The 24899-nt window shown below is 44.0% G+C and overlaps 2 protein-coding genes across 2 annotated transcripts in view; one reads left to right on the forward strand and one right to left on the reverse strand.

Moving 5' to 3' along the window:
- The first annotated feature begins 576 nt into the window (after positions 1-576).
- Positions 577-11147, forward strand: fech (ferrochelatase). The gene is made up of 11 exons (XM_053411725.1): positions 577-990; positions 2116-2206; positions 2673-2792; positions 3045-3193; positions 3924-4058; positions 4302-4408; positions 4627-4725; positions 5036-5143; positions 5798-5962; positions 6338-6397; positions 7507-11147. The coding sequence occupies exons 1-11, from the start codon at positions 951-953 to the stop codon at positions 7642-7644; spliced, it is 1212 nt and encodes a 403-aa protein (XP_053267700.1). The 5' UTR covers positions 577-950; the 3' UTR covers positions 7645-11147.
- Positions 11148-14521: 3374 nt separating this feature from the next.
- Positions 14522-24899, reverse strand: part of onecut2 (one cut homeobox 2) — a 34207-nt gene continuing 23829 nt past the window's right edge. Inside the window, exon 2 of the mRNA XM_053411723.1 lies at positions 14522-24286. Coding sequence (XP_053267698.1) covers positions 23997-24286 — 290 coding nt within the window. The 3' untranslated portion in view covers positions 14522-23996. The remainder of the gene's footprint in view (positions 24287-24899) is intronic.

Below are 24899 nucleotides of genomic sequence, written 5' to 3' on the forward strand. Positions count from 1 at the left end.
ATCACTTCATCAGTTCCTTCGTGCACCAGAGGTTCAACACACAAACACACGAGTGTGGGCGTGGTCGTAATGAAAGGGGCGGGTCTTATTTGTAACTCCGACCTCAGATGAACGTAGTAATGACGTCACAGTGAGACTGCGTTAAGACCACCAGACTGAATGAGATTCAGACCGGAAATACCGCCGAACGTCTTCCAGGATAAAAGCATGAAACCAGTCACATTTCAAATATAAAAAACGTGAAACGCAAATACACAAAACACTTTTGACTAAAGCTGACTGCTACAATAAACTCCAGTCTTGTCACATACCACAGTTAGAAACAAGAACTATATTTGATATAGTAGAACCAACCGTTATTTCAATCTGACATTAGAATATTCGTTTTTTTATGATTCTTTTATTTATTTTTTTCAGAAAAATTGCAGTTTCATTTTTCCATTACACTTCTTGAGTCATTTTTTATTTTATTTCACACAAACAATTTAAAGCATCAACTACAACAGTGGGGAAAAGGCAGATGACAACTCGTTACATCACAACCGTCGGATCTTATCTTGAAGTCCTTGCACCGGAAGCTGCTGTAGTAACCAGGCGCTGGTTGAAGGAGACGGAAACGCACGAGCGAGCAGCGCGTCACATGAACCGGGAAACACTCGAGTATCCAGCGGCTCCAGAGGCTTCACCTACCCAGCTCAAGGCTCCTCTTCCCCGGGTTCTATCGGTTCTTCTATCCGGGCTCCAGCTGCTCTTCTCCCCAGGCTTCAGGCTCCACTCCGCGGGCTCAAGCGGCTCCTCGCCCCGGGTTCTACCGGCTCCTCTCCGCGGGCTCCAGGCTTGTCTTCCCCGGGGTCCAGGCTTCTCCTCCCCGTCTCCAGCTGCTCTCTCCCCGGGCTCCAGGCTTCTCTTCCCCGGGCTCCGCCGCTCTCCAGCGGCAGCAGGACGGTAGCATGATGGCGGTGCTGGGCAGCGCCGGTCGCTTCCTCCACAGTGAGTGACACAGCAGCTGAAGCTGGCCGGACTCTGGGGGGATCTGTCCCCGCAGTGGACGCGTGTTTCTCGGCCTCGGAGCCGCAGTTTGTTCGCTGAGTTGCGGTTTGTGATCAAACTCGTTTCGTAAAGGGTCGTGAAGCTAGCAGCGGAGTTAACGCTGTTTCCTGTCAGCGCTTTCACAATAAATCCGACCTCATAAAACCCTCGGTTCTTAGCGTATTAAATCTACTTGTTTGACTTCAGCTTCTCGTTATAACGCGTGTTCCAGTTTCTACTGTTTTGTCCCGGCGCCATGTTGGTGGTTTTTATCATACCCGGCTGTAATGAAACAATCCACGTGCTTTTATTTCACAAACAAACCGTGTGGTTTCCGGCCCGTCACTAACGCACGCAGCTTTGACGCGGCGCCATATGACTTTGACAGTTTAACGTTAACGTTACGTAAAGGGTTTATCCCGCGACGCGTTAAGAAGCGACCGGACGTTCCGGTCGAGTCCCGCGGGCCCGGTACCGTGTGTCCGCGGGACGCCGCGAGCGGACCAGCACTTTTAACAATTACACAATTCCAGTGCTGTCAACTTGCGTAATGTGTGCAGTAGGGCCCCTGGTGGCGAGCCAGGGAACTGCAGCATTATGAAAGAGTGTTAAATTGTATTGTATGAAAACCTGAGAATAGTCATTTAATAGAATGTTAAACACAAATAAACAAACTTTAGAGACTTACGTGATAAATTGTGTTAATGTAACTTGAACATGTTGAACCAACACTTGTTGTTTTCAGTGTATCATCATTTCTTCTCTTGATAAACATCTTTACTGTGTTTAATTGACCGAATGTTCATCAAACTTCATGTCAAATTCTTACTTTGACATTATCGAGCTTATGTGAGGATCAATATGAGACTGAGACCATTTTCCTCCGACTTCTCAAATCCAGCTCTTGAGAAACTGATCTTTATTCTATGATCTTCCCTTTTCTGTCTCGAGTTTGTATTTAAATTAATGTCACAAAATGTATATCTGCTCATTTATTGATTTGAACGTTTCCTATCAAAGGTCAAAGGGTTAAAGCAGAAGAAGTTTCTGCATTTGTCACGTAACCGTTTTTTTGTTCTTGTTCAGTTGTCAGGAGCAGCGTCGGTCTGAGTGTGAGGAAACGCTCCACCGCTGCTGCGTTAGCACAGGCTGCAACTCCAGAGACAATGGAGAACAGGTGACACACACAGATACACACACACACAGACACACAACTAACCAGTAACACCTCTGTGGCAGTTTTTACATTCAGGACCTGGTCTAAGGACCGCAAATGTTCCTCACATGTTCCTCACATGTTCCTCACATGTTCCTCACATGTTCCTCACATGTTCTGTGTGTGAGAACAATGTCTGTGTCAGTGCCTCTGGATATTTTCTGGATCTTCTCCTGCAGCCTCTTTGTAAAATGTGTGTAACATGTCAGAGTGAGTCCATGAGAGCAAACATCAGGACAATGTGTGGAAGCTTCCCAGAGAGCGAGTGGACGTTTATCAGGCAGAGCTCCACAGTCTGAGAGTAGCTTTGAAATACATTATTATTATTATCATCATCATCATCATCAGACGGTGATGATCAATAATCCCGAGATGTGTCGGAGGCATCGTTTCAAATGAGCTGATTCTGAATCTCGTGTTTCTGCAGGAAACCGAAGACGGGCATCCTGATGCTGAACATGGGAGGACCCGAGAAACTGGAAGACGTCCACGACTTCCTGCTGCGACTCTTCTCGGACACAGACCTGATGAAACTTCCTGTGCAGAGGTACCACACACACACACACACACACACACACAGACACACATTCACAGACTCCCCCTCTGAACACAGACGTGGTTGTTTTTGGTTTTCTCAGACTTTGGTCATATAACAAATCGAAAAAACTTTGAAATTCGTGTCACACAGTCGTGTCCCCTGTCGGAGGATTTTAGAGAATCTTCTCCTCCCATCGTACAGAGATGAAGTTGTGGAGATGCAGCTGCGATATACAAGTGTTTTTCTTTCACTTTCGTTCAGTACACTCGGTCCGCTCATCGCCCGGCGCCGCACGCCAAAGATCCAGGAGCAGTACAGTAGGATCGGAGGAGGCTCGCCCATCAAACACTGGACCTCCATGCAGGGGGAGGGGATGGTGAAGCTGCTGGACGAGATGAGCCCAGAGTCGGGTGAGGCATCCTGGGCAGCAAGTGGGGGAGGGAGGGAGGGAGGGAGGGTCGTCCAACCCGTCAGAGCCAACTTCAGATTGTTCAGTTTACAAACTGAAGTAGTTTATTGTTATTTTAAATTTCAAAACAAGCAGGACGGCTGTGTTTTCTGTGTGTGACTCTGTGAGTGTTTGTGTGTGTGTTTCTCTGTTTCTCTGTTTGTGTGTCTGTGTGTGTGTGAGAGAGGGAGATAGCGACTCGATGAAGGAGTTCCTCTTCACGCCTCAAACACACCTCACTGATAAGAGCGGCGGTTTGAAAACCAACCGTTCAAAAACAAACCTGTAAACAACATCAGAAGCAGAAGATGATAAACAGTCACAGGATAATTACACTTTTCTTTATTTGTGTTTTATTTACATTTGATTCATTCAAAGACTTCAGAGCTTATTTATCTTAAACCAACATTTCCAACAAGACAAATATATCAAGATGAAGAATATTTCCCTTGATGAAATATCTGATGTTCTGTGGTCGATGCTGAGTCGGTTAATCGGGAGTAATTTGTTCTGATTAAGATCTAATGACTGATATCAGACCTGCCTGAGTTTTAATCTTTTACGATCATTTAAAACTTGTAAAGCAACTTGAAACTGTGTCGTATAAAGGACGTGGCTTTTATTATTATTATTATTATTATTATTATTATTATAATCTCAGCCTTATTGACTGTTTGCCTTCGTCTCGTCAGCTCCTCACAAGTTCTACATCGGGTTCCGGTACGTTCACCCGCTGACGGAGGAGGCCATCGAGGAGATGGAGAAGGACGGAGTGGAGAGAGCAGTGGCCTTCACACAGTATCCTCAGTACAGCTGCTCCACCACAGGTCACTGTCACACAACACACACAGACACACACACACACACACAGTTCAAACTGAACACACAACATTCACAGCCTCTTTACAGGAGATGTTCAGTTTTGACTTCTTCCCCCGGGTTTGATCACGTTATTCAAAACGAGTGTGAACGCTCTGAAGACCTGCAGGGGAGTTGTGCAGTGGTCGAGTGTGCGGCTCTTGTGTATAACAATGTAAACATGTTTGTTGTTTTGTTGTTTATGTAAACAGGAAGCAGTCTGAACGCCATCTACCGCTACTACAGCAACAGAGGGGACAGACCCAAGATGCGCTGGAGTGTCATCGACCGCTGGCCCACACACCCCCTGCTGGTGGAGGTGAGACACACACACACACACACACACACACACACACACACGTCACCAATCTGACTCGGACAAGAAGTTGTCATAGAAACAAATGAGCTCCAAATAACCATGGTTGGTCGTCATAGTGACTAATGAGTCTTTTTATGCGTCAGGGAAAATTATAGTCTTGACATTTCAATGTGTGTGTGTCTGCTTGTGTGTGTGTGTCTGCCTGTGTGTGTGTGTAGTGTTTTGCAGAACACGTCAGTAACGAGCTGCTGAAGTTCCCAGAAGAGAAGAGGGACGACGTGGTGATTCTGTTCTCGGCTCACTCGCTGCCCATGGCTGTAAGTTGTGTGTTTTTAATAATGAATGAAACATGAAACCAGTCCGAACCACTGGTGAGACGCTCGTAGAAGCTGGAACCAGTTTGGACTCGTTTTATTTTGAAAAGGTTTTCTGTGGATCAACTAATCGAGAAGCTGAATCACAAAGATGTTGTGTTTCCAGCTCCTGTTCACAGAACCTTCATGACCTTTGACACCACTGCTGCTACTGGAACGACTGTTGTTACTGCAGTACCTGCTTCTTTTACTGTGTACAGCCACTGGTACTGATGGTATTAGTACTACAGCTGTACTGTCGTTTACTCCACAGGTCGTGAACAGAGGTGACCCGTATCCTCAGGAAGTGGGAGCCACAGTTCAGAGAGTCATGGAGAGACTGGGACACTGTAACCCGTACAGACTGGTGTGGCAGTCCAGAGTGAGCACACACACACACACACACACACACACACACACACACACACACACACACACACACACACACACACACACACACACACACACACACACACACACACACACACACACCGGTGCAGTGTATCTTCATTGTATGACTTGGGTCCTGTGTACATTTACTGAACCGATAGATTTTCTCGATGATTTTATAAATTCCACTGAAGTTTATTCAGATTTCTGATTCAACCAACAGCTGATTTGTTCCTTATTGTATTTAATTGTGTTAAAAGTGTTGGACAAGTTTCAGTTTGTAGACTTTGAAAACATGTTACTTTCCATAATTCTCTTTGTTTTCACCATCTGCAGCTCATGTTATCTGCTCTGATTATCTTTACTACATAACTATAAGTCTTTAATATGTAACCTCAGCTTTATATAACTTCATGCTGCTGTCACAGTAGATCTCAGTTGTTGTTCTGGCCACAAGATGGAGCCACTTGTCTGTGTAATCCTGCAGCAGAGCTCCTGGTGCTCGGGTCTCAGTCGCTCATCAAATGTTCCCACAGAACAGCAGAGGACCAGGAAGAGATGTTTTAATATCTGTCATCAGCAGGTTTAGACCCGACCTCGTTCTGACGTCTCCTGTCCTCACCTGAACGTCTCGTCTGTCCCTCAGGTGGGACCGATGGCGTGGCTCGGCCCTCAGACCGACGACGTGATCAAAGGTCTGTGTGAACGGGGAAAGAAGAACATCCTGCTGGTTCCCATCGCCTTCACGTCCGACCACATCGAGACGTTACACGAGCTGGACATCGAGTATGGACAGGTGCTGGGGGAGGAGGTAAGAGTCGGACACTGTGTGTGTGTGTGTGTGTGTGTGAGTGTACAGGTACACCAGTGAGGCAGCCACAAATCAATGGGACTGGTGCCACAAAGACACAAACAGCCTTTTATACGTCTGTACTTGTGGAAAAACATGTCCTCACTTTTTAGAAAGATCCTCACAGTCAATTCTTATTATTCCACGGATCCTCTTAAATATAGAAGACACACACACACACACACACACACACACACACACACACACACACACTCTGGGCCACTTCATCAAGTCAACATGTAAAGAATTAAAGGAATCACTTCCTCTAAATGTGGCCACATTAGAATCTGTTGTTCTTAACTGTTCTTTGTGTTTTAAAATGTCTTCTCTCCTCAGTGCGGTGTGGAGAACATCAGGAGAGCGGAGTCGTTGAACGGGAATCCTATTTTCATGAGGGTACGTTCTACACACAGTCACATAGACTGTAAACAAAGATGGACGACATGACACCTCCAAGAAGTGAAGCCAAATATGTTTGATTCCCCCCCCCCCCCGTACAGCTGGAGGTAGTGAGATGTGTCGTCCATCTTTATTTATTATTCGGTAACTACAAAAAGAAACATTCCTGTGTTTTACAAACTAGAGAAGAGAACAGATGGAAAGAGGGAGAAAGATGATGAACTATAGAGGATTGAAGGAGGGAAGCTTCTGTGAAGTGAACTCCAGGAATGAGACGGTGTATAGATCCTCACCTACCTCCTTCCATCCCTTCTTCCTTCCTGTCTTACCTCCCTCCTTCCTTTCATCTTCAACCCTACAACCTTTCTCACAACAGGCAGCTCCAGCTGTGTGTGTAGGGTTTATTAAAGTGAGGGGGCCGATCAATGGGAACCTTTAAAGCTGACTACAGTAGAACTGAAGCGCCCGGACGGCTCGCTGGTCAAACCTGCCGCGCTCAGAGACCCCCGCACCAAGTGTGTGTCTGTGAGTGTGTGTGTGTGTGTGTCTTTGTGTGTGTGTGAGTGTGTGAGAGAGTGAGAGCGTATAAATCAATATCCAGAGGATGATTAGTTGGTAGTTACTGAAGGATGGTTTCCTCGGTGTGGTTCTAGTTTCCCAGTGAGCTGCATCGGTCTCTGCTGCTGCAGCGTCTGGAAAATAAAGAAAACTACGTTCATCAGCTCAGAGTCTGGTCCGTGTCGGGGGGGAATGTTTTTTAGATTAAATCCTCCGTCAGATTACGAACTTGTACAATCACGTTACTCTTTTCACTCTGGTTGAGTCGCTCGTGACTCTTCTCCTTCATCATCAGTTCTCCTCCTGTTGTCGGGGGGGGGGGGCGCTAACTGTTCTCTAATGTCTCACTGGGTAAATTCAGTTTAACGAAAACAAGAACTATGAGAAAATGACTCTACTTCTGACTTTATAACGTCAGCAAACATTAAGGAGTTTATGTTTCAATCGGTAGTTTCAACTGCTGACGTCTCTCTCTCTCTTTCTCCCTCTCTCCCCCTCTCTCTCTCTCTCTCCCCATGTTGACTGTGTGTCTCGTTCGTCCCGTGCAGGCGCTGGCGGACCTGGTCCAGTCTCACCTGAAGTCCAACGAGCCGTGTTCCCGTCAGCTGACCCTGCGCTGCCCGCTGTGCGTCAACCCCACCTGTGGAGAGACCAAGGCCTTCTTCGCCAGCCAGAAACTCTCATAGACACACGCACACGCACACACGCACACGCACACACTGACGTGCAGCAGCGACACCTGTGAAGAAACATCAGGCCTTCGACAAACAGGAGCTTCTCACGCTGTCTCTGCAGCAGGAGTCCGTGGGAAAATGTGAAGAACAGAACAAATAGTTTCTTCAAATAGGTCGAGACGTTAGTTGTTCCAGCTGCAGGTTGGATCAGAGCAGCCGTCGGTTCTTATCTCAATAGTTTAACAGATTCCAGAAACTGAAAGTTATGTAATATCTTCCTATTTTTAAATAAGACTTTGCTTTTTTAAGTTTGAGCGCAGGACTTATTGATTGCACGGTGAGATTTTGTAATGCTGTCACTCAAAACCCTGCGCTCACACTCAATTAGCCCCATTTTGTTCTTAGATAAACTCTGCACTTAAATATTTTGTTGTTGCTCCAGCTTCAGCTCTTCTGCTTGAGCTCCTCTAGTCTCCTCGTCCCCAACCGGTAGAATGCACATTGTAGTGATGAAGAAATTAAATTGTCCCGCCCTTGTTGTCGGTGCGGTACCTTCACGTTAATGGGGAGGAAAGTTGAGAAGAGAAGGGCTAAAGCTAGAGGAAATCAATCCAAGTAAATGAGTGTAAGCGCAGGGTGTTGAGTGAAAGCATTAATAAGTCCTGTTCTCAAACTGAAAGAACACGCGCTTGAATAAAGAAACATGTAAATCAGTGAAGCTCTTTAAATTGAAATGATACTAATAGAAACTGTGGGGATTTGCAGAAACTATTAGTCGAGCGTTAGCGTCGAGAGACGAACTGAGGCTCTGCAGAAACAGGCGTTGCACTATTTTATTTTTTTACGTTTCTTTGCTAACATTCCGTTCACCCAGCCCCTGCAAACCTCCATCAGAGACCCTGTTTCACTTCCCTCTGGTGCTAAATCAATCACAGTCGATCACGACTCTGCTGCCGCACATGGGATCTGGTTGGTTGGCCGTTCCTCTTCCTCACCATCTCAGCTTCACGTCACCGGCCCTCGTGCTACTAACCCCGCCCATCCTGCTGAAATCCTTGCTATGTAATTGGTGGAGGTGGGTGGTGCTTGTCTGCTTCTGCCTGATTGGTGAGTTTAAGAGCGAGAAAAAGAGCGATGAGACCTGAACTGTGGCGCGACTTAAAATAATTCATGAGATTTTTCCTGTTCCTGTCACGAAGCACAGATTTATTCTTGTGAACGTTGGCGTCTGTCACTGCTTCGATCCTCCTGAAGAGCGCAAACGAGTAAAAAGAGGCGACGCATTATTTCTACTACGATCAGAGAGAAGCTGAGGTTTTACTATAAAGTGTTCGGGATCGTGAAGTAACGTTGGTTTACTCACAAGGAGAATTTCCCTGCGGAACACAAATTCATTAAAATGTTTGTTATAGTGCTGTTGGATTTTTTTCCCCGTTTACACTAATAAAAGATCACACGATTAAAAGGAAAATTAATTAACGTTCAGGCCAGAGGTCGATGAAACCCGATCACTAAACTTAGATTCACAAAGTTGATTCCAGAGAAGAAGGTAAATTAATTGTTGTATTAAAACGAACTTGCCTTCATCTTTTTATTTTAATTTTTCGAGTGCAAGCGGACAGAGAATCAACCGGTTATGAATCTGAAAGTAAAGTCACTGATTAATAGTAATTAGCAGTGATGATGTGTAACTGTACACTTGATGAGAAGAAATGCAAAGGAATTCTTTATGAATGCAACAGTCGTTTCTTAAAGCAACACTGTGCCAGCCCAAATTAATCAATCCCCATGTGTGTCTGCAGAGGGCGCTGTCCTAGAGTTAAAGTTGCATGTTGTTGCTTTAAATGTGATGAAGGTCCCTCACTTTGCAATTCTCAGGATTTAAAGTTCAAACGAACGACCTCATTGTGTGATGTCAGTGACGATTATCAGCCTCACGATGCTCAGAGTCGCGGCTACGAAATAACGTACAACGAAAAGTGAGAAAATCCGAGCAAACATCCGTAGCTTCCACTCCGAGTAGAACACAATGTTATCGTACGAGTAAAGAAACAGACGACTAACTCTCTGTGACATTGAAAAGGGAAAGTAAAGCTTTGTATCAGTGGTCATGGGTCCTTCAGACTCTCCAGTAGGTGGCGCTTCATGGAATTCTCAGATGTCATGAAAGACGCTCGGAGCCTCAAGGCTCAAATCAAATACTACTTTCCATCACACGCGCTTATCTAATACTTATTGATAATGGAATAGATGTTTGATTTAATAAAGTATTTCGCTAAAGAAGCTTCGGACGAACAGTTTTCAGTTGTAGGCGTTAAGATGAAAAATAAGGCTTTTACCATTAATTCGCAAAATGTTGGTTCAAAAAATGTCGTCACTTTCTGCAGGAAAAGCATAAAAACATAAACCACTGGGGAGTTGAATCGGAAAACAACTTGTTGTTCTTGTAGCGAATTAGAACTGATGTGTAAGAGTTTAGCTTCAACGTTGATAGATTTCCCAGGATGCAGTCTGTTTGTCGTCATACCTCCTGAAACTCGGTGCAGTGAAAAATCTGCTGTTTTTGTTTCATCGCTGGTCGTTCAGCTCCAGAACATCTAACATCTCTTAGGTTGCTGGGTTGATTCCCAAACGCTGTGTAAAACATCAAAGTGAAATCTTCCACTTTTCACGGGGAGTAACTCGAGCTCTGACCCCCCCCCCCCCCCCCCCCATCTCTTGCTGTTTAAGTTTCTTACTCCATGACGATGTGCCTTTACACTGGCTGATTACAACTACAGGACTTTGTGCTTTATGTACGTTTCATATTAACCAAACGCTGCCGGGAGAAATCAGCCTGAAGTCTGACTGCACACGTTCCTGCTGAGATCTGAGTCGATGGCCGAGCCTCAAAGACCCGAGTGAGTTTTAGATCCGCGCTGGTTTCACGACTTCTGTGGACAGAAAGATAATCCAAATCTCTCAGGATGAAGAAGAGGAGCAGACGAGCTCCAGAAACGAATTCTCCGATTACTTCTGGAGCTAAAACCAACAGTTTATGGTTTTGTTGTTGCACAAAACTCTCAAACTTGAATCATTTTGACAAAAGAAAAACAAAACTAGAAATTTGTCTGTTCACTGAAACTGTGAAAACAGAAGAAGTCCAGTTTGTGAGGCTCCGGCAGGAAAACGTGTTGAAGTCAGTTCGGCTGCTTTTTCCTGCACAAACGTGTTTTCTATATTATTTTGAATTATCATGTGTTTGTTTGTGACGACTCTGTTGATTTAAGAGTGTGTAGCTGAGGGTTCGTTGTGCGAAGCTTCTGTCGTGTGTGTGTATAAAACAAAGAAGCCTCAGCTCCAGTATATTTTGGGTTGTTTGGATTTATTTATTTCCGTTTGTTTTCTTTGATGTGCACAAAAACTACGTGTCTCCTCTGTTCTATCTCTTTGTTTATTTGAGAGACATGATGCTAACAGTGCGATGACGTCCAACCAAGAGTCTTCCTGCTCAATAAAATAGAATAAAGACAGAACGGCTGCTGGTCTGTTTGGTTTCTTCTTCATGCTTCTGTTCACTCAGTGAGATTCACACTGTTTACATCTTTAGAGACAAAGTCAACTGGTCGGAATCATCTATTATCATGAGGTTATGACCACAGAGTGAATAAAGATGGACGACCGGCCTCTACTGTATCTGAGCCAAAATGTATCTTTACTGGCAACATCTCCCATGATCCCACGCTGCTGCACCAGGTCATATTTAGTTATTGCCCTAGTGGGCGAAGTTATATAGTGTACATTGATGTGTAGTCTGAATTTGTGGTCATGTCCCATCTGCTAACATGGAGGAGGCAGAGTTTATGATATATACTGCATCCAGCCACCAGGGGGCGTTCCAGATTTGGCTTCAGTTTTGAGGATGGAAGTTGTTTCCTTGCTTCCTTCAGGTTCTGTTTTGTTCTTTCTTCTCTTCCCTTTGTCTGTTTTTCACCTCTTTCCTTCCCCCTCCCATTCTCATTTTTCTTCATTAGACTCTTCTTTCTCCTTCCGTCATTTTCCCACCGCTTCATTTTTCCTCCCCTCTTCCTCCTCCTTGTGCATCTCTCTCTCCCTCTCCTTATCTTTTCCAATCTTCTGTTCTCCCCTCTCATCCCTCCACCCCCATCTCTCTTCATCCTCACCCCTGTTATTCCCCCCCCCATTCCAATCTTTTCCTCATCTCCCATGTCCGTCCTCCCCCTCCTCCCCTCCTCACCTTCCCATTCATTCCTATCTCGTACACCCCCCCCGCCTCCTCCCTCCATCTCTCTTTTTTCCCAGCAGTCCCCTGCGGTGCTGCAATCACCTCTGCTGCTGTTGATTAAGCTGAGAGAGATTGGCTGTCCACGACCCAATAACCCCTGAGGGCGCCTCCCCTCTCCCCCCCCCCCCCCCCCCCCCCTCCGTCCTCCCCCACCCCCCCCATCTGAGCCAGCTACAATCCCTCCGTTCAATTCACCTTCTTTTTTTCCTCCTCACCTTTTCTCCTGTTCTCCTCCATGACCTTTTCATCTCTCTTCCTTTTTCCTCTTGTCTCCTTGTTCTTTTCCTCTCCTTAACTCCTTGTCTCCTCATCACCTCTCAACCCGTGTCCCCTCTTCCTAACTCTCTCTCTCTCCTCTTCTTCCTCACCTTCACTCACAGATGGCGACGGTTCTGGGATATTTTTTCCGAAACTCAACTTTGAGCGAATTTTAAAAGAAGCTCAATTCGTTCTAATGAATTAATACGTGCTCCCCAATGAGTCGAGCTGATAGTGAGCGCCCTCTGTTGGATCACGAGACAAACTACACCAGATTATCTGATCTGCTTCTAGACTTTCGTAGATGTTATCAAACTTTAGAGACAGAATCAGTCTCCTCATGAAACCACATTTCAATTAACTAGATCCAGATTTGTATTTGAATCTGCATCAAACTTCCCACAATCGTTGACATCCGTCGTCTAGATGTGCCTGAATTATATCAATAAGATCCGTGAATTATTCTCTGAGAAACAACGGAAAATGTGCAATATCTTTTATTTATTAAGAAAGTGACTCCTTTTTCATGCAGGCCTTCCATGTGACTACACTGGACACACCACTAGATGTCAGTAAATCCTACACATTGGACCTTTAATGCTGTGCTTTAGCGCCACCTACAGCCCGACACACAGAGCAAAGAAAGGAAAATATGTCCAGTAACTCACCAAAAGTCTGTAGCTTCTCGAACTCTTAAACGTTCACATCTGTCTTTAATTCTAAAATCTTTTATTTTGTCGGCCCAGCAGCTCTGAGGGGGAGGGGCTGATTGTGTGTCTGTGTGTGTGTGTGTGTGTGTGTGTGTGTGTTTGTGTGTGTGTGTGTTTGCGGTGACTGCAGGCTGCCAGTAATTGAAAAGCCGGGACGCGAGCGCCTGCAACCCCCGTGACCTCCTATTTAGAGAACGACCATTGATTTCTAAAGAGAAAGAGACGGAGTGAGGAATAAAGTGAAAGAGAAATTGGAAAAAAAAATTGGGAGAAGATGGAGGAAGAGGAATGAAAGACAACAGGGAGGGAGAGGAAGGTAACAATTAAAGGGAGGCAACAGAGGTGAAGTGGGAGGATGAAAGGAGGAGAGAGAAGGAGGGAAGAAGACAAAGGAAAGGGTGAGGACAGAGAGGGAATGGATTCAAACAAATCTGTTCTGCTGATTCACGATTCCAAAAAGTGTGACGTGTTGTTGCTCCCGGCCACCAGGGGGCGTCAGAGGGAGCTCTCAGGGTTTGATGGGAATCTCTCACATGATTCAATCCTCAGTTTCCAATTTCTCATATAAATCTAGTACAAATTCCATTCATGCAAATAAGGTGAACAGCAGGTGGAGCTCATGTTCTCCTTGAACACGATTAAATCTCTGGAGAAGAAGAAGAGCGAGAATGTCCTGTACGGTACTTCCATTTGTTTCATGAATTAATTTGATCCTCGTTGCTTCCTCAGATCGGACGTGGAGCCGAGCATCGAACCACCGGGATGTGGTTTGACATTGTGATCAGCGCCATCTTGTTTTTTTTAGTAACCATATTTGGGGGGAGCTGGGGGGAGGGGGGGGGGGGGGGGGGGAGCTTGACAGACAGCTCGTCGGATGCTCGGAGCGATGAGAATAAAATCTGTTTCTGCCACAGCCGACGTTTCCCCCTGCAGGTTGTTTGTGGCGCTGCAGGTCCGGTTGAAGAACACCGGTGTTTCACTTTAGAACTCAGTCGTTCTGTGGCCCCCCCCCCCCGGCCTCCTGATCAGGCATCTGACCGGCAGGAAATAGAAAGACAGCGTTTGATTAACAGTGACAGGATGGACCGCTGTCTCCCTGGAAACAGGAAGAGGAAGAGGAGCGGGTGATTGAATGGGACGAGGACGAGGGTTAAAGGGGACGAGTGACAGGTTGGACTGAAGGGAGGAGATGGACGCTGGTGTGATGACAGAGAGAGAGAAGTGAGTGATGGAGACGAGAGACAAAGGAAAAGACGGAATGTGACGGAGGCAGAAATCACAGGAGGACAACGAAGACGATAATAAAGAGAGAGACGATTAAAGGACACGAGGACGAAACGTCAACAATGGCAGAACTTTTTAAAGGTACCAAGAGAGTTTTGTGAGAAACTTCCTCCGGTAACACAATAAACATCGGCTTTTCCCTTTCTTAAGAGGTACACTGCCCTCTAGTGGATATAATGCTTAACAACCATGCAACAACGAACAGGACACATGGAGTTATGAGGACGTTTTGTCTTTTCATACGAACAAGCAGCGTAAATGAGACGTTAATCTCACAAAGAGCACATTTGAAAACACAAGATATAAAATCTGAGTGTATTTGTAGTAAAGAAAACACGGGGGGGGGCAGATATACATGGATCAGACCATTGTGATTTCTTTATTGACTTTTTTTTTCTGTCTTTTATACATAGAGTGGAACAACATTAATTCTCCAAAGATCTCCTTCATGTTTGATCATCGTTTTTTATTCCACACCACAATTTTTCAGTCACTTCTCTTTTCTGTTCCAACCAAATGTAAAAAAATAAAAATGCATAATTTGATTCTTGATTACTGTACGACAACTATGAAAGAAAATGTAAAAAAAACAAAAACCCAACAGTAAATGGAAAGGAAATGAACGATTGATGGGTTTTTGGCGGGAGAGATTGTGATTGGATCATTTGTTCAACACTTTGATGACGGTGGATGTTCAGCTCGGGAGTGAATTTAAAAAAACGTTCTGTTCAAAAACCCTGTGACCTTTGACCTCTCACTGTTGTTATTGCTGATGATCAAATCAAAACCGTTTTTTTTGTTCTGAAAAATGCAAATTAAATACACGATTAAATCAGATCCAGAAATATGATGCAAATTTATCTTGTTACACAAAAGATCTTTTGTGTTTTTACTTGGCAATAAATCCTTTCTGATTCTGATTCTGATTCTGATTTTGCAAAAGTAAATAAAAATCCTCCTAGTGGAGTAAATCAAGTAAATCAAGATGGACGACTCGAGGGTCATCGATCAGTTCAATGCTCAGACTCAGATCAACGATGGAAGACGTGTACGAATGGAAGTGCTTCGTTTGTTATTAACACTATTAGAACTCAAAATACCTTCGGCCTTTGGTCTCGATGTGACGCTAGCATCAAACTGTAAAATCTGATGTTTTCTTCTCCGTCACTAACGATCTTGAGGCTGGATTCAGAGGAAACTCTGTAAGGACATCATCTTCTTGTTATCGGGAGTCTGTGTTCGATTTGTTCATTTGCTCATTTGTTCTCTCGCTCTTTTTGCATTGTTCAAATGTGAAGTTGTCACTTTATGCCCCCTAGTGGCTGAAATGTTCCACTTTTCTACTTTAAAGTGGTTAAAACGACAGAGTATAATTTCACTGCCCCAGTAAGACCAACCTTCCCATTCACCTGACTTTCTTCTGATCTCAGGTAAGTTCTGCTTCATTTTAAAATCATTTCATAATTTGAATACACCTCGTAATAACCTCCGTTTCTCTTTGGGATTTTCAGGTTTGGATGAAGTGGTGTTCATGAACATGGAGCTCGAGCTGAACCAGGTCAGTGGAGCTGTGCTTCATCTAAACTTCACATTAATCCCGAGTGTCCTCATTCGCTGACAGATTTTCTATCTCAGTGGGAAATGTCCTGATTCCTGCTCCATGTCTCATCTCAGCAGGTCAAAGGTCAGACTAATGCAACGTAAAGTTGTGTGGTCGAGCAAACAGAGTGTGAAATGAAATGAGAGGGAGCTACTGATAAGATTAATAATCACAATGCATTACACGGCTAGCTAATCGTAAATATACTCATGCATAAGGTCTGGGCTATAGGCTGTGTGTGAATGAAGCTGTGATGACGGCAGGTTTTAAAATAACGATGCATGAAACTCGGATTTAAAATGAAACCGATGGATCAGAGAAGCCGGTATTATTCTGGCATCATTCCAACAATGTTCCCGATCCCCCCCCCCACCCCCCCCCCAAAAAAACAATTATCCACATGAGGAAAACAGCGCCCCCTGGAAAATAACACCCCAAAAATATAAAACAAAATTTGAAAGCATAAATCTCTCCGTCCACGGCACGAGGACGGAGAGCAAACAGGAAATACATCAACAAGAGAGAGAGCATAGAAGAAGACAAGCATTTCTCATTTTTGGTTTTAGCGCACCTTTTTAACGATTACAAAAAAAAACTTAAAAATGTATAAAGCTTTTTTTTCCCACATTTGTTTCATTTTTAAGTTACAGTTACCGAAAAAAAAAAAAAAAAGGAAGAAGAGCAAGTGAATAATTTATGACATACGCTATTATAACATCCTACCACTAGTGTCTATGAGGTATATCTGCAACAGTTCGGTAAAGAGCACGGTCTGCGCACACGCTTGTCTCCATGGGTTCATCATTTAAAGCTTTGCAACCATTTGAAGGAGGAAGAGGAGGAGGAAGACGAAGAGGAGGAAGAGGAGGAGGGGAGAAGGGGGAGGGGGGCGGAGTCTCCACGTATTTATCTGGATTTAATCAAATACAAGGTAGAGAGACTGTGTCGTGGTAAATTAAGATCTCTGATGATCCAGCTTCCTTTTATGTTTTATGATTTCCTGTGATTCCAAGGAAATATTCTCGTTATAATTTCGTCTATTTTTCAAAATCATTCTGATGTTTTATTGAAATTTTGTTTCTTTTCCTTCAACATCTTCATTGTTTTGTGAAAGAATTATTCATAAATGTTGATTAAAAGAATCTGATTTCTATGCGTGTTTGATTAATTTAGTTTTATGATCACAACTAGTATCGTGGAGCAGAAGAGGAATCCCTCTGGAATCCCTCTGGAAGTCTTTGTGTTGATTGCAAAGCACCAGATCAAAACGTTTGAAGCACAACAAAGAGAGAGAGAGTCTCGACTTTGCTTCAGTTAGAGCAAGGCACTCGTCCGAGGTTAGAAGACTGAAAACTGACCGAACCCTTGAGCCACAGGTTCGTCCCTTCAGCCATTTGGCTTCCCTGATTTGATTTTACAGCCACAAGCTCGTAAGAAGGGAAGCAAAAGGGCAAAGTTCTAAGTTTTGATCCCAGAAAACTCATCTTAGTTGCATATTGTTTTAATTGAATTAATTTCAGTATCGTTTGTGTAGCGTCTGGTTTGTGGTTCTGGTCCCGTGGCTTCAGAAGAAACCAGAATATACAAGTTCTTAAGTCTCTTCGTTGCCTGACATTTGGCTAAATTTCAAATTAAAGTTTGTGTTAAATGAATCATTTCAAAGCAAATGTCCAAACTATAGATTCCATCGTGCAGATCAGAGTTCAATCTGTGTGTTTCAGCCCGTGTTCCCTGAAATTCAGCATCCGACCCGACGCTAACACACTTCACACGTGTTCTTCACGAGGAGGAAAGACGACGGGAGGCCGAGAGAGGGAGGGAAGGAGGAGAGAGGGAAGGAGGAGAGAGGGAAGGAGGAGAGAGGGAAGGAGGAGAGTGTGGCAGAGAGTCATGGAGGTGAGCGCAGACCGTACTGAAGAGGAAAAGAATCTTTGGTTTCTTTGGTTTCATCAACACGATTAAAAGGACAAATGGAAAGTCAGTGAGGTAGCCTCTCTGCTTCTCACTATCGAAATAGAACGTTTTTCTTTTTTACTTTTTACACACAAGTCAGTTTGGGAAGCAGCGAACTTTAAGGGACTTTTCCTTCCTGACGAGCGAATCAAGTCTGTGTGTTTACATTCACGCAGTCACACACACACACACACACACACACACACACACACACACACAGAAATCAGGTGATGTGTAGATGTGTTGTGTCAAATATCTTAAAGAGGACATCACAGAACCTGATGGACGGATTATATTCAAATAACAAAATCCTACAAATCAAAATGTCCATTAAATCAACAAAATGAGCAAATTGTGATTGTTTGAGCGTCACTAATGTGTCTTTGATGACTTCCTGTTTACATGGAGTGTAACAACGTGTGCACCAGAAACTTAACATCCTGTTTCAGCTCCAACACAAATATGCACAATCTTTGGTACGTGCACACGAATATAAAAATTGTTTTCTCATGTCCTCTTTCACCAGGTCAGTCGCTAAGATGTCTGACATGAGGTGCAGCTAAAATCAGTTTGATTCTTGCGTACAACAAGGAGGTGATGTTGTTGTTTGTAATCATGTAAATCACAATAAGACGTGAACCGGTGTGTGAGCTGCGTGGATGTAAACACACACAGTTTATTGGCCTCTCGAGGATTCCACTTATCTTTGGTGAGTCAGCGTGTGGCCCTCAGGTCACCTGATCAGGTGTCACGTGAACATCAGTCTGAAGCTCATTGCTTGTTCAACACTGGTCAGCAGGTCGCAAAACAAAATCAAATCAAAAGGACAAATAAATTAGCCATAAAATCACAAGGAAAATCAAAGGAAAACAGATGCAGTGCTCATCATTCAGCCGGTTATTATCTGTCACCAAGAGATTGTTTCCATTTCGTAAAAGAAAAATCGTTACCAGGACAAATACAGAATATTGATTGGCTAACGAGTGAGAGCAAGTGTTGACATTCAGAAAAACGTGCGTCTAATCGCAAGTTCCTACATTGTCCTGTCGTCGAGTCTAAACATTCATAACACATTTCATTTGCTTTTTAACGTAAAGCTAACAGAGAATAAATTAACAGGCCTGGCACAAGCACTGCATCTTTGATGCAACTAACATTCTTAAATACTCATAAATATTCATCAAAAAACAATTACATCTAATTAAATAACATTAAATTATTATTAAGTACAAAACTAGTGTGTTCTAAAACACCTCATAAATAAATACATGGTCGAACAGAAAGAAAAGGAAACGTACAATGTAAACTTTGGCAAAGCTAATCATCAGGGAAAGGGTTCAGAGGGAGATTTGGCAACAAAATTTGTTCGCTTAAATTAATTCACAATTAAAAAGAAAACATAAATTACATTAAATCAAAAAATCACATATTGCAAAAACCTAGGAAGAAACATAGTGGTAGTATTAGTTGACACATAAGTATTGGCAAATCATTTCTAAGTACTTAAAAACAAACAAGTGGTCAAAACCTCTTTGGGACGGTTTCGGGATTCGAACCCTCTCTCTCTCTGTTTCTGGTTTGGCAGATTTCGCCGGTTTCATCCAGACACGACTGCAAGTGGGAATGGAAAATGGCCGCCACCCCCTGAACCTCAAACCACGCCCCTCCGCTGGGCGTGGTCAATATGATGGGAGGGTCAGGTGGGCGGAGGATTCTTTGGACTAAAAGCTTTACATACAGAAAGAGAGAGAGAAAACTAAGGATAAAGCTATTTGACCGATATTCGAGCAGTTTCTCTCAGCGGGTGACGATGAAGTGTTTTTTTTGGTTTTTGTTTCATTATTGTCGTTGTACTTATGGAGCAGCAGCGTAGCTCCTCCCCCCTGAAGAACAAGCTAACGTGGGCAGTGAGCGTGTCCACTCATCGAGTTCCTCCTCCAACATGGAGAATGTGTTGTTCTACGTTTCCACACAAACCAGCCGAGGTTTCTCTGGTTTCAGTCCTCAGACCCGAGTCTGTCACATCTGTGAATTTGGAACATTTAATTTGGAAATCTGTGTTTTCCTTGTTATCAAATTTCAATTAATAAATATGTGCTGGTCATTATTATTTGTAGTTTTTAAAGGATCTCAAATTCCTGCTTATTTCTGCTTCAGCTGTTTCCGTCTGGCTTTTGGTGAAAAGTAAAACAAAAATCTAAACGTAAAATAAGCTGATTGATCGCGATCGCAGATCCTGGATCTGGACGACTAAATGGGAATGAAAGGTGTCAGTGTGCTACTGTTTGTACAGCAGAAAATCTTTGGTATGTACTGTACAGTTCACATAGCGTCACATTGTCACTCTCTCTGCAGTAGGACGCTCGCCAGACAACAGCAAAAACTGTACGATGGAAGCCTTAGAATAGGAGCTAGCTAGTTCTTTCCTCCACGGCTTTGCACCGAACGTTCATCTTGAACATTAACGCAAAGAGGAAATATGAACAACCTGCCTCCTTGCTGTTGTCTGGCAGCTCGTGTTGCTACTGCTGGAGATAGTTGGAGGTAGAGTTTGTCCTGTGGAGCAGGCGGATGACGGGCGGAGAAAACAACCAAAACCAAACGGAGACAGCGAGAGAAGCTTTACGATTCTTACAAAACTGTTCAATGTTGGAGGAACAACTATTAAAATATCTGATGTTCTGGACGTTTTAGCTTGGAAGTTGGTGTAATGTAACAACAGGGAAATTAAGCTAGGTACTCGTAAAATAAATTAAGGATCGTTAGAAATGTTACTATCTTGAAAGTTAAAGGACAAACAAGCTTCTTTAGCCTGTATGCTAACCCGGGGGTTTCTCTGGTGTCGAGCTGCGGATTAGCCAAAGTTGAGTTTGCTCTTTTCGGGGGGAGTCGAGCTGCTGCTGGAGTTAACGGTGAATCTTTGGTTTGTTAGCTGATGAGGTTTCTGTTGTTCTCGTAACCATTTTTTTACTTTGAAAAACTGCATAGGCACACGTTAAAGACACTCTTCATCCGTGAGAGACACATTAATGTTCTGCCTTGTTTGTGGGTCAGAGGGAAGGAAATGGCCGTCGTCGTCCTCCATTCGCTCTTTCCCTCCGTCCCGTGTGGTTTTACCCTTTTCAGTCACCGACTTGCTTCCCTTAAAGACGGCCCGACGCAGCATCGGGCACAACAAAGCTACTTCTCCACTTCCGTGATGTCGTCCTTCCGTTTATCCTTTGTCCTTCTCTTCGTCGCTAACACTCTTTTTTTTGGTATTTTTCCTTTTTGGTAATAATTCTCTTCCATCTTCAGCTAGTTTTTTTCCGTTTGTTGGAACAGTTAGGTGCAGAAAAAGGTTTTCTTTGGTTTCGATTTGTCAATAAATAGAAAAAGTCACAAGTGTCCATTTTTATTTTAAATCGTTCTTGAAGCCGTTGGCTCGCCGCTAGCGGGTCGGGACTCAGCCGGGGCTTTCCCCGGAGCAGGGGCTGCTGACTGACGCCTTTCCTTTGGTTTGGTTAATTTTTTGGTTTGGTAGCTTGAGTGAGAGATGATTTATGAGGTGATTGCGTTTGGTGAAGGCTGTTAAAACGGAGGGGGGGGGGGCTGAGGTTTCTTGTTCGTTAGTATTTACACGATGTTTAAAGGCTGTACATTATGACGTAAACTAAAATCAAGGGGCAGGATCTGGTTGTGAGCGACGCTTGGTTGAACTTAAATGGTCAAAAGGCAGTTTCAGAAACGCGCCTGACGGTTTGTTCCATCGTCTGACCCAAGCATCGAACTCCAACGCTGCAAACAAACACACGTCGGAGTCGGATTTCTCTTCCCTCCACAAAATCAAGTGGAAAAATACTCGATCCCTCAACAAGGATGTAGAAATCTTGATAATTCTCACAGTTTGAAGTTTACGCCCAAAGACTCAAAAGGGTTTGTTTGCAGCGTCCTGACATGAACTCGTGTGTCCCAGCTCGCTGAGCCTTTAGAGAGACGGACCTGCCAGGCATCGTCTTTAGATTGTCCTCTTTAACTATTACAAAGGCCCTGATTCGCCCGGACAGCTCGTCCTCCGCAGGCTCAGCTGGGTCGCTGGTTTCGCTGATGTGGTGAGAGACGCCATGTTTTCTTGGGGTGGGGGGGGGGGGGGGGTATCTGTGATGGCAGCTCCAAAAAGCATCTTAGTTCTACAGCTGGATTTACACCAGAAGGTTGAATCTGAGCCGGTTTGAACTCAGAACCTTTTCAGTAAACACTGAAGATGTTTAAAGAAGATGTTTGGGGCGAGGAAGGTGCCAGTAGTGGAGTTTTACATTGAAAACAAACTACTGACTTTCTTTGGATTTCCTCATGTTTCACATTGTTTCTCCAATTAAATCTATGTTTTTTACAGCAACATAAATGTGGAGGAGTCACAGATAAAACCTTTTCGATTTTGGTAACTTCAAACTGCCTCTGGTGCTTTGTCTCTCAATGAGAGCTGTAGTTTGTGCATCAACAATTATGCTTTTAAATCCAAATTGAGCTTCAGGTCACGAACTTTCGACCAGAGATTTTAACATGTCTTTAAATAGCACCATTTTGTTTTAGCAATGCAAATACATAGCATCTTTGTTCTAAATGAGAAAAAAAGTTGTGCTCGTGCTAAGATGCTAAGTGGAGTTCACATGCTAACGATGGATGGATGAAGCCGGGGTAAACTGGAGCTTAGCTTTGGTTTAGCTGACGAGGTTTTGGTCAGGGTGGGAATTCTGGGAAAATTACTCTTTAAAGTTTTGTGTGTGTGTGTGTGTGTGTGTGTGTGTGTGTGTGTGTGTGTGTGTGTGTGTTGGTCAGCAACAGTGTGTGTCTTTGTGTCTTACGTGTGTGTTTGTACATAATAATGACAGATGCCGAATGGATTTCAGCTGCTGTTTAGAAAAAATGGCATCCTGAGTTTTCTACGATGTGAAGACCACTCGGCAGAGAGCCCCAGTTCTATTGCAAAGAAAATGTGCTTTAAGATTGTGCTCACGTACTTTTCATATATTCATAATTTATACAGTAACAATCCACTGAATGCTGAGTAAGCTCGTAATTCTACGTCTCGGCTCAAATTATGAGGAAAGTTGCATGTGCCTGGATGAATGTGTGTACGTGTGTGTGTGTTTATGAGTGTGTGTGTGGTTGTGCTTGCATATTTTGCCATTTCCTAACTTGACGAACGCTCACTGCCTCTTTTAAAGAGTCAAATCATCACATGCTGATTTTTCTTTGGTGAAATTAAGAGATTTGTCCGTAAAGTGACAGAAAACTTGTTGTTTGGTTGAACACAGGTGATTAAGTCTTGTTTGTACTTGAGTAATAATCCATGTACCATCTAGATTATAACATATATGTTTTCAGAGATCAGTGTCTCAGGGGGAAACAGGTTTTGTTCTCACATGTGGTTGTGAAATGAAAACAGTCGCTGGACGGTTTCTTCCTCCGTCACCCGGACGTTAATTAGCAGAAATATAAAAAGTACAGTTCCTTGTTAAATCTTTAAACAAGGTTCACAGCAGAAAGACCTCGAACAGTTTCTAACTTTGATGCTTGATTGTGGTTTAGTTTCTCTTAAATGAAAAATCCCTTCCGTCCCCTGTTATGTCTTTGGTTTGGTTAAAAAAAGGGAGATTTCATCTAAAGTCCGATTTTACGCCCGGCTGCAGAAACAGCTTTTTGAATTCAGCCGTGTCAGACCCAGAACTCTGATGTGTCATTGTCGTCTTTGAATATTTGAGTGTTTAAGCACCTCAGAGGATTTATTTATCTCATCCCAGAGCTTCTCACACATTCCGCAGTCATAAAGCTGTGATGGGTTTCTTGTTTGGTTAGTTCCTAGCTTATATTGCATAATAGAAAACCTACATGGTCTTCTAGTCTTTGGTATTTGGGCTAGTGTGTGATCTCACTGTCCCACAGGAGGCTATGATTCACAGGTTTCTTTCCCAGTGAGGTTTGTGTGTTTTTAAGATGAGTTTACCCTTTCGGCTTCTTGATGGAGTTTGGATGAGTTTGTAAAAGGCGGTTCGGCTACAAACAAGTCGTCGCAGTGAGCAGCCCCCGTCTCAGCGAGTCCCCCTCCACGAAAGCAAAACAGACAAACAAACAAAAAAATGTAAAAAGTTTGGTTTTTCCGTCTTGATCGGACGAAACCTCGACCCGCGCCCTCCACCCCCGTCGTCCCTTCCAGCATCTCTGCTGCCCCCACCCCCACCCAGACCCATCCCTACCGCTGCCCTCCCCCCCACTCCCTCAACGCCATCCATTATCACGCTTTGGTACAAGTGCTGGACGCCGAAGAGTGGCCGCCGGGGCTGCCTCCTTCGTCTGTCCATTTGTCCAGGCTCCGACGGCGTGCGTTCATGAAGAAGTTGCTGACGGTGGTGAGTTCGAGACCCAGCTGCTGTGAGATGGTCAGCTGCATTTCTTTGGACGGCCGCTTGTTCTCCTTGAAGATGGCCAGCAGGGTGCGCCGCTGCAGGTCGGTAAAGACCAGCCGCGACTTCTTTGGTGTGTTGTTGCGATCCTTCGCCGTGTCTTGCTCCTTCCGTTTACAAGCTGCGAGGAGGGAGGGACCACGAGGACATGAGAGGGACAGAGAGACAATAAGAGTATTAGTGTTGTTCGGGATATTTGAACAGTTCAATGTCGGAGGAGAATTCACATGAAACACAAACAGAGGATCCAGTCAGAAGTTCACAGCTGATATTTGAAGGAAGTGCAGCTGTTCATCTTTCTATCAACAATCAAACCTGGAACACAGAATCCCTTCAAGTGTAATAACATCGCACACGTCTCAGCTGAGTCTCGACACAATTTGTTATACTTCATGATGTGTTTGTTGTCTTTCACAAAAGAAATTAGCTCGGTATGAAAACCAACCAACCAACCAACCAACCAACCAAACTAACAACCAACCAACCAAACTAACAACCAACCAACCAACCAACCAACCAACCAACCAACCAACCAAACTAACAACCACACAACCAACCAACCAAACTAACAACCAACCAACCAAACTAACAACCAACCAACCAACCAACCAAACTAACAACCAACCAACCAAACTAACAACCAACCAACCAACCAACCAACCAACCAAACTAACAACCAACCAACCAAACTAACAACCAACCAACCAACCAACCAACCAACCAACCAACCAACC

This window comes from Pleuronectes platessa, chromosome 19 (genome assembly GCF_947347685.1).
Source record: "Pleuronectes platessa chromosome 19, fPlePla1.1, whole genome shotgun sequence".
Taxonomy (NCBI): Eukaryota; Metazoa; Chordata; class Actinopteri; order Pleuronectiformes; family Pleuronectidae; genus Pleuronectes; species Pleuronectes platessa.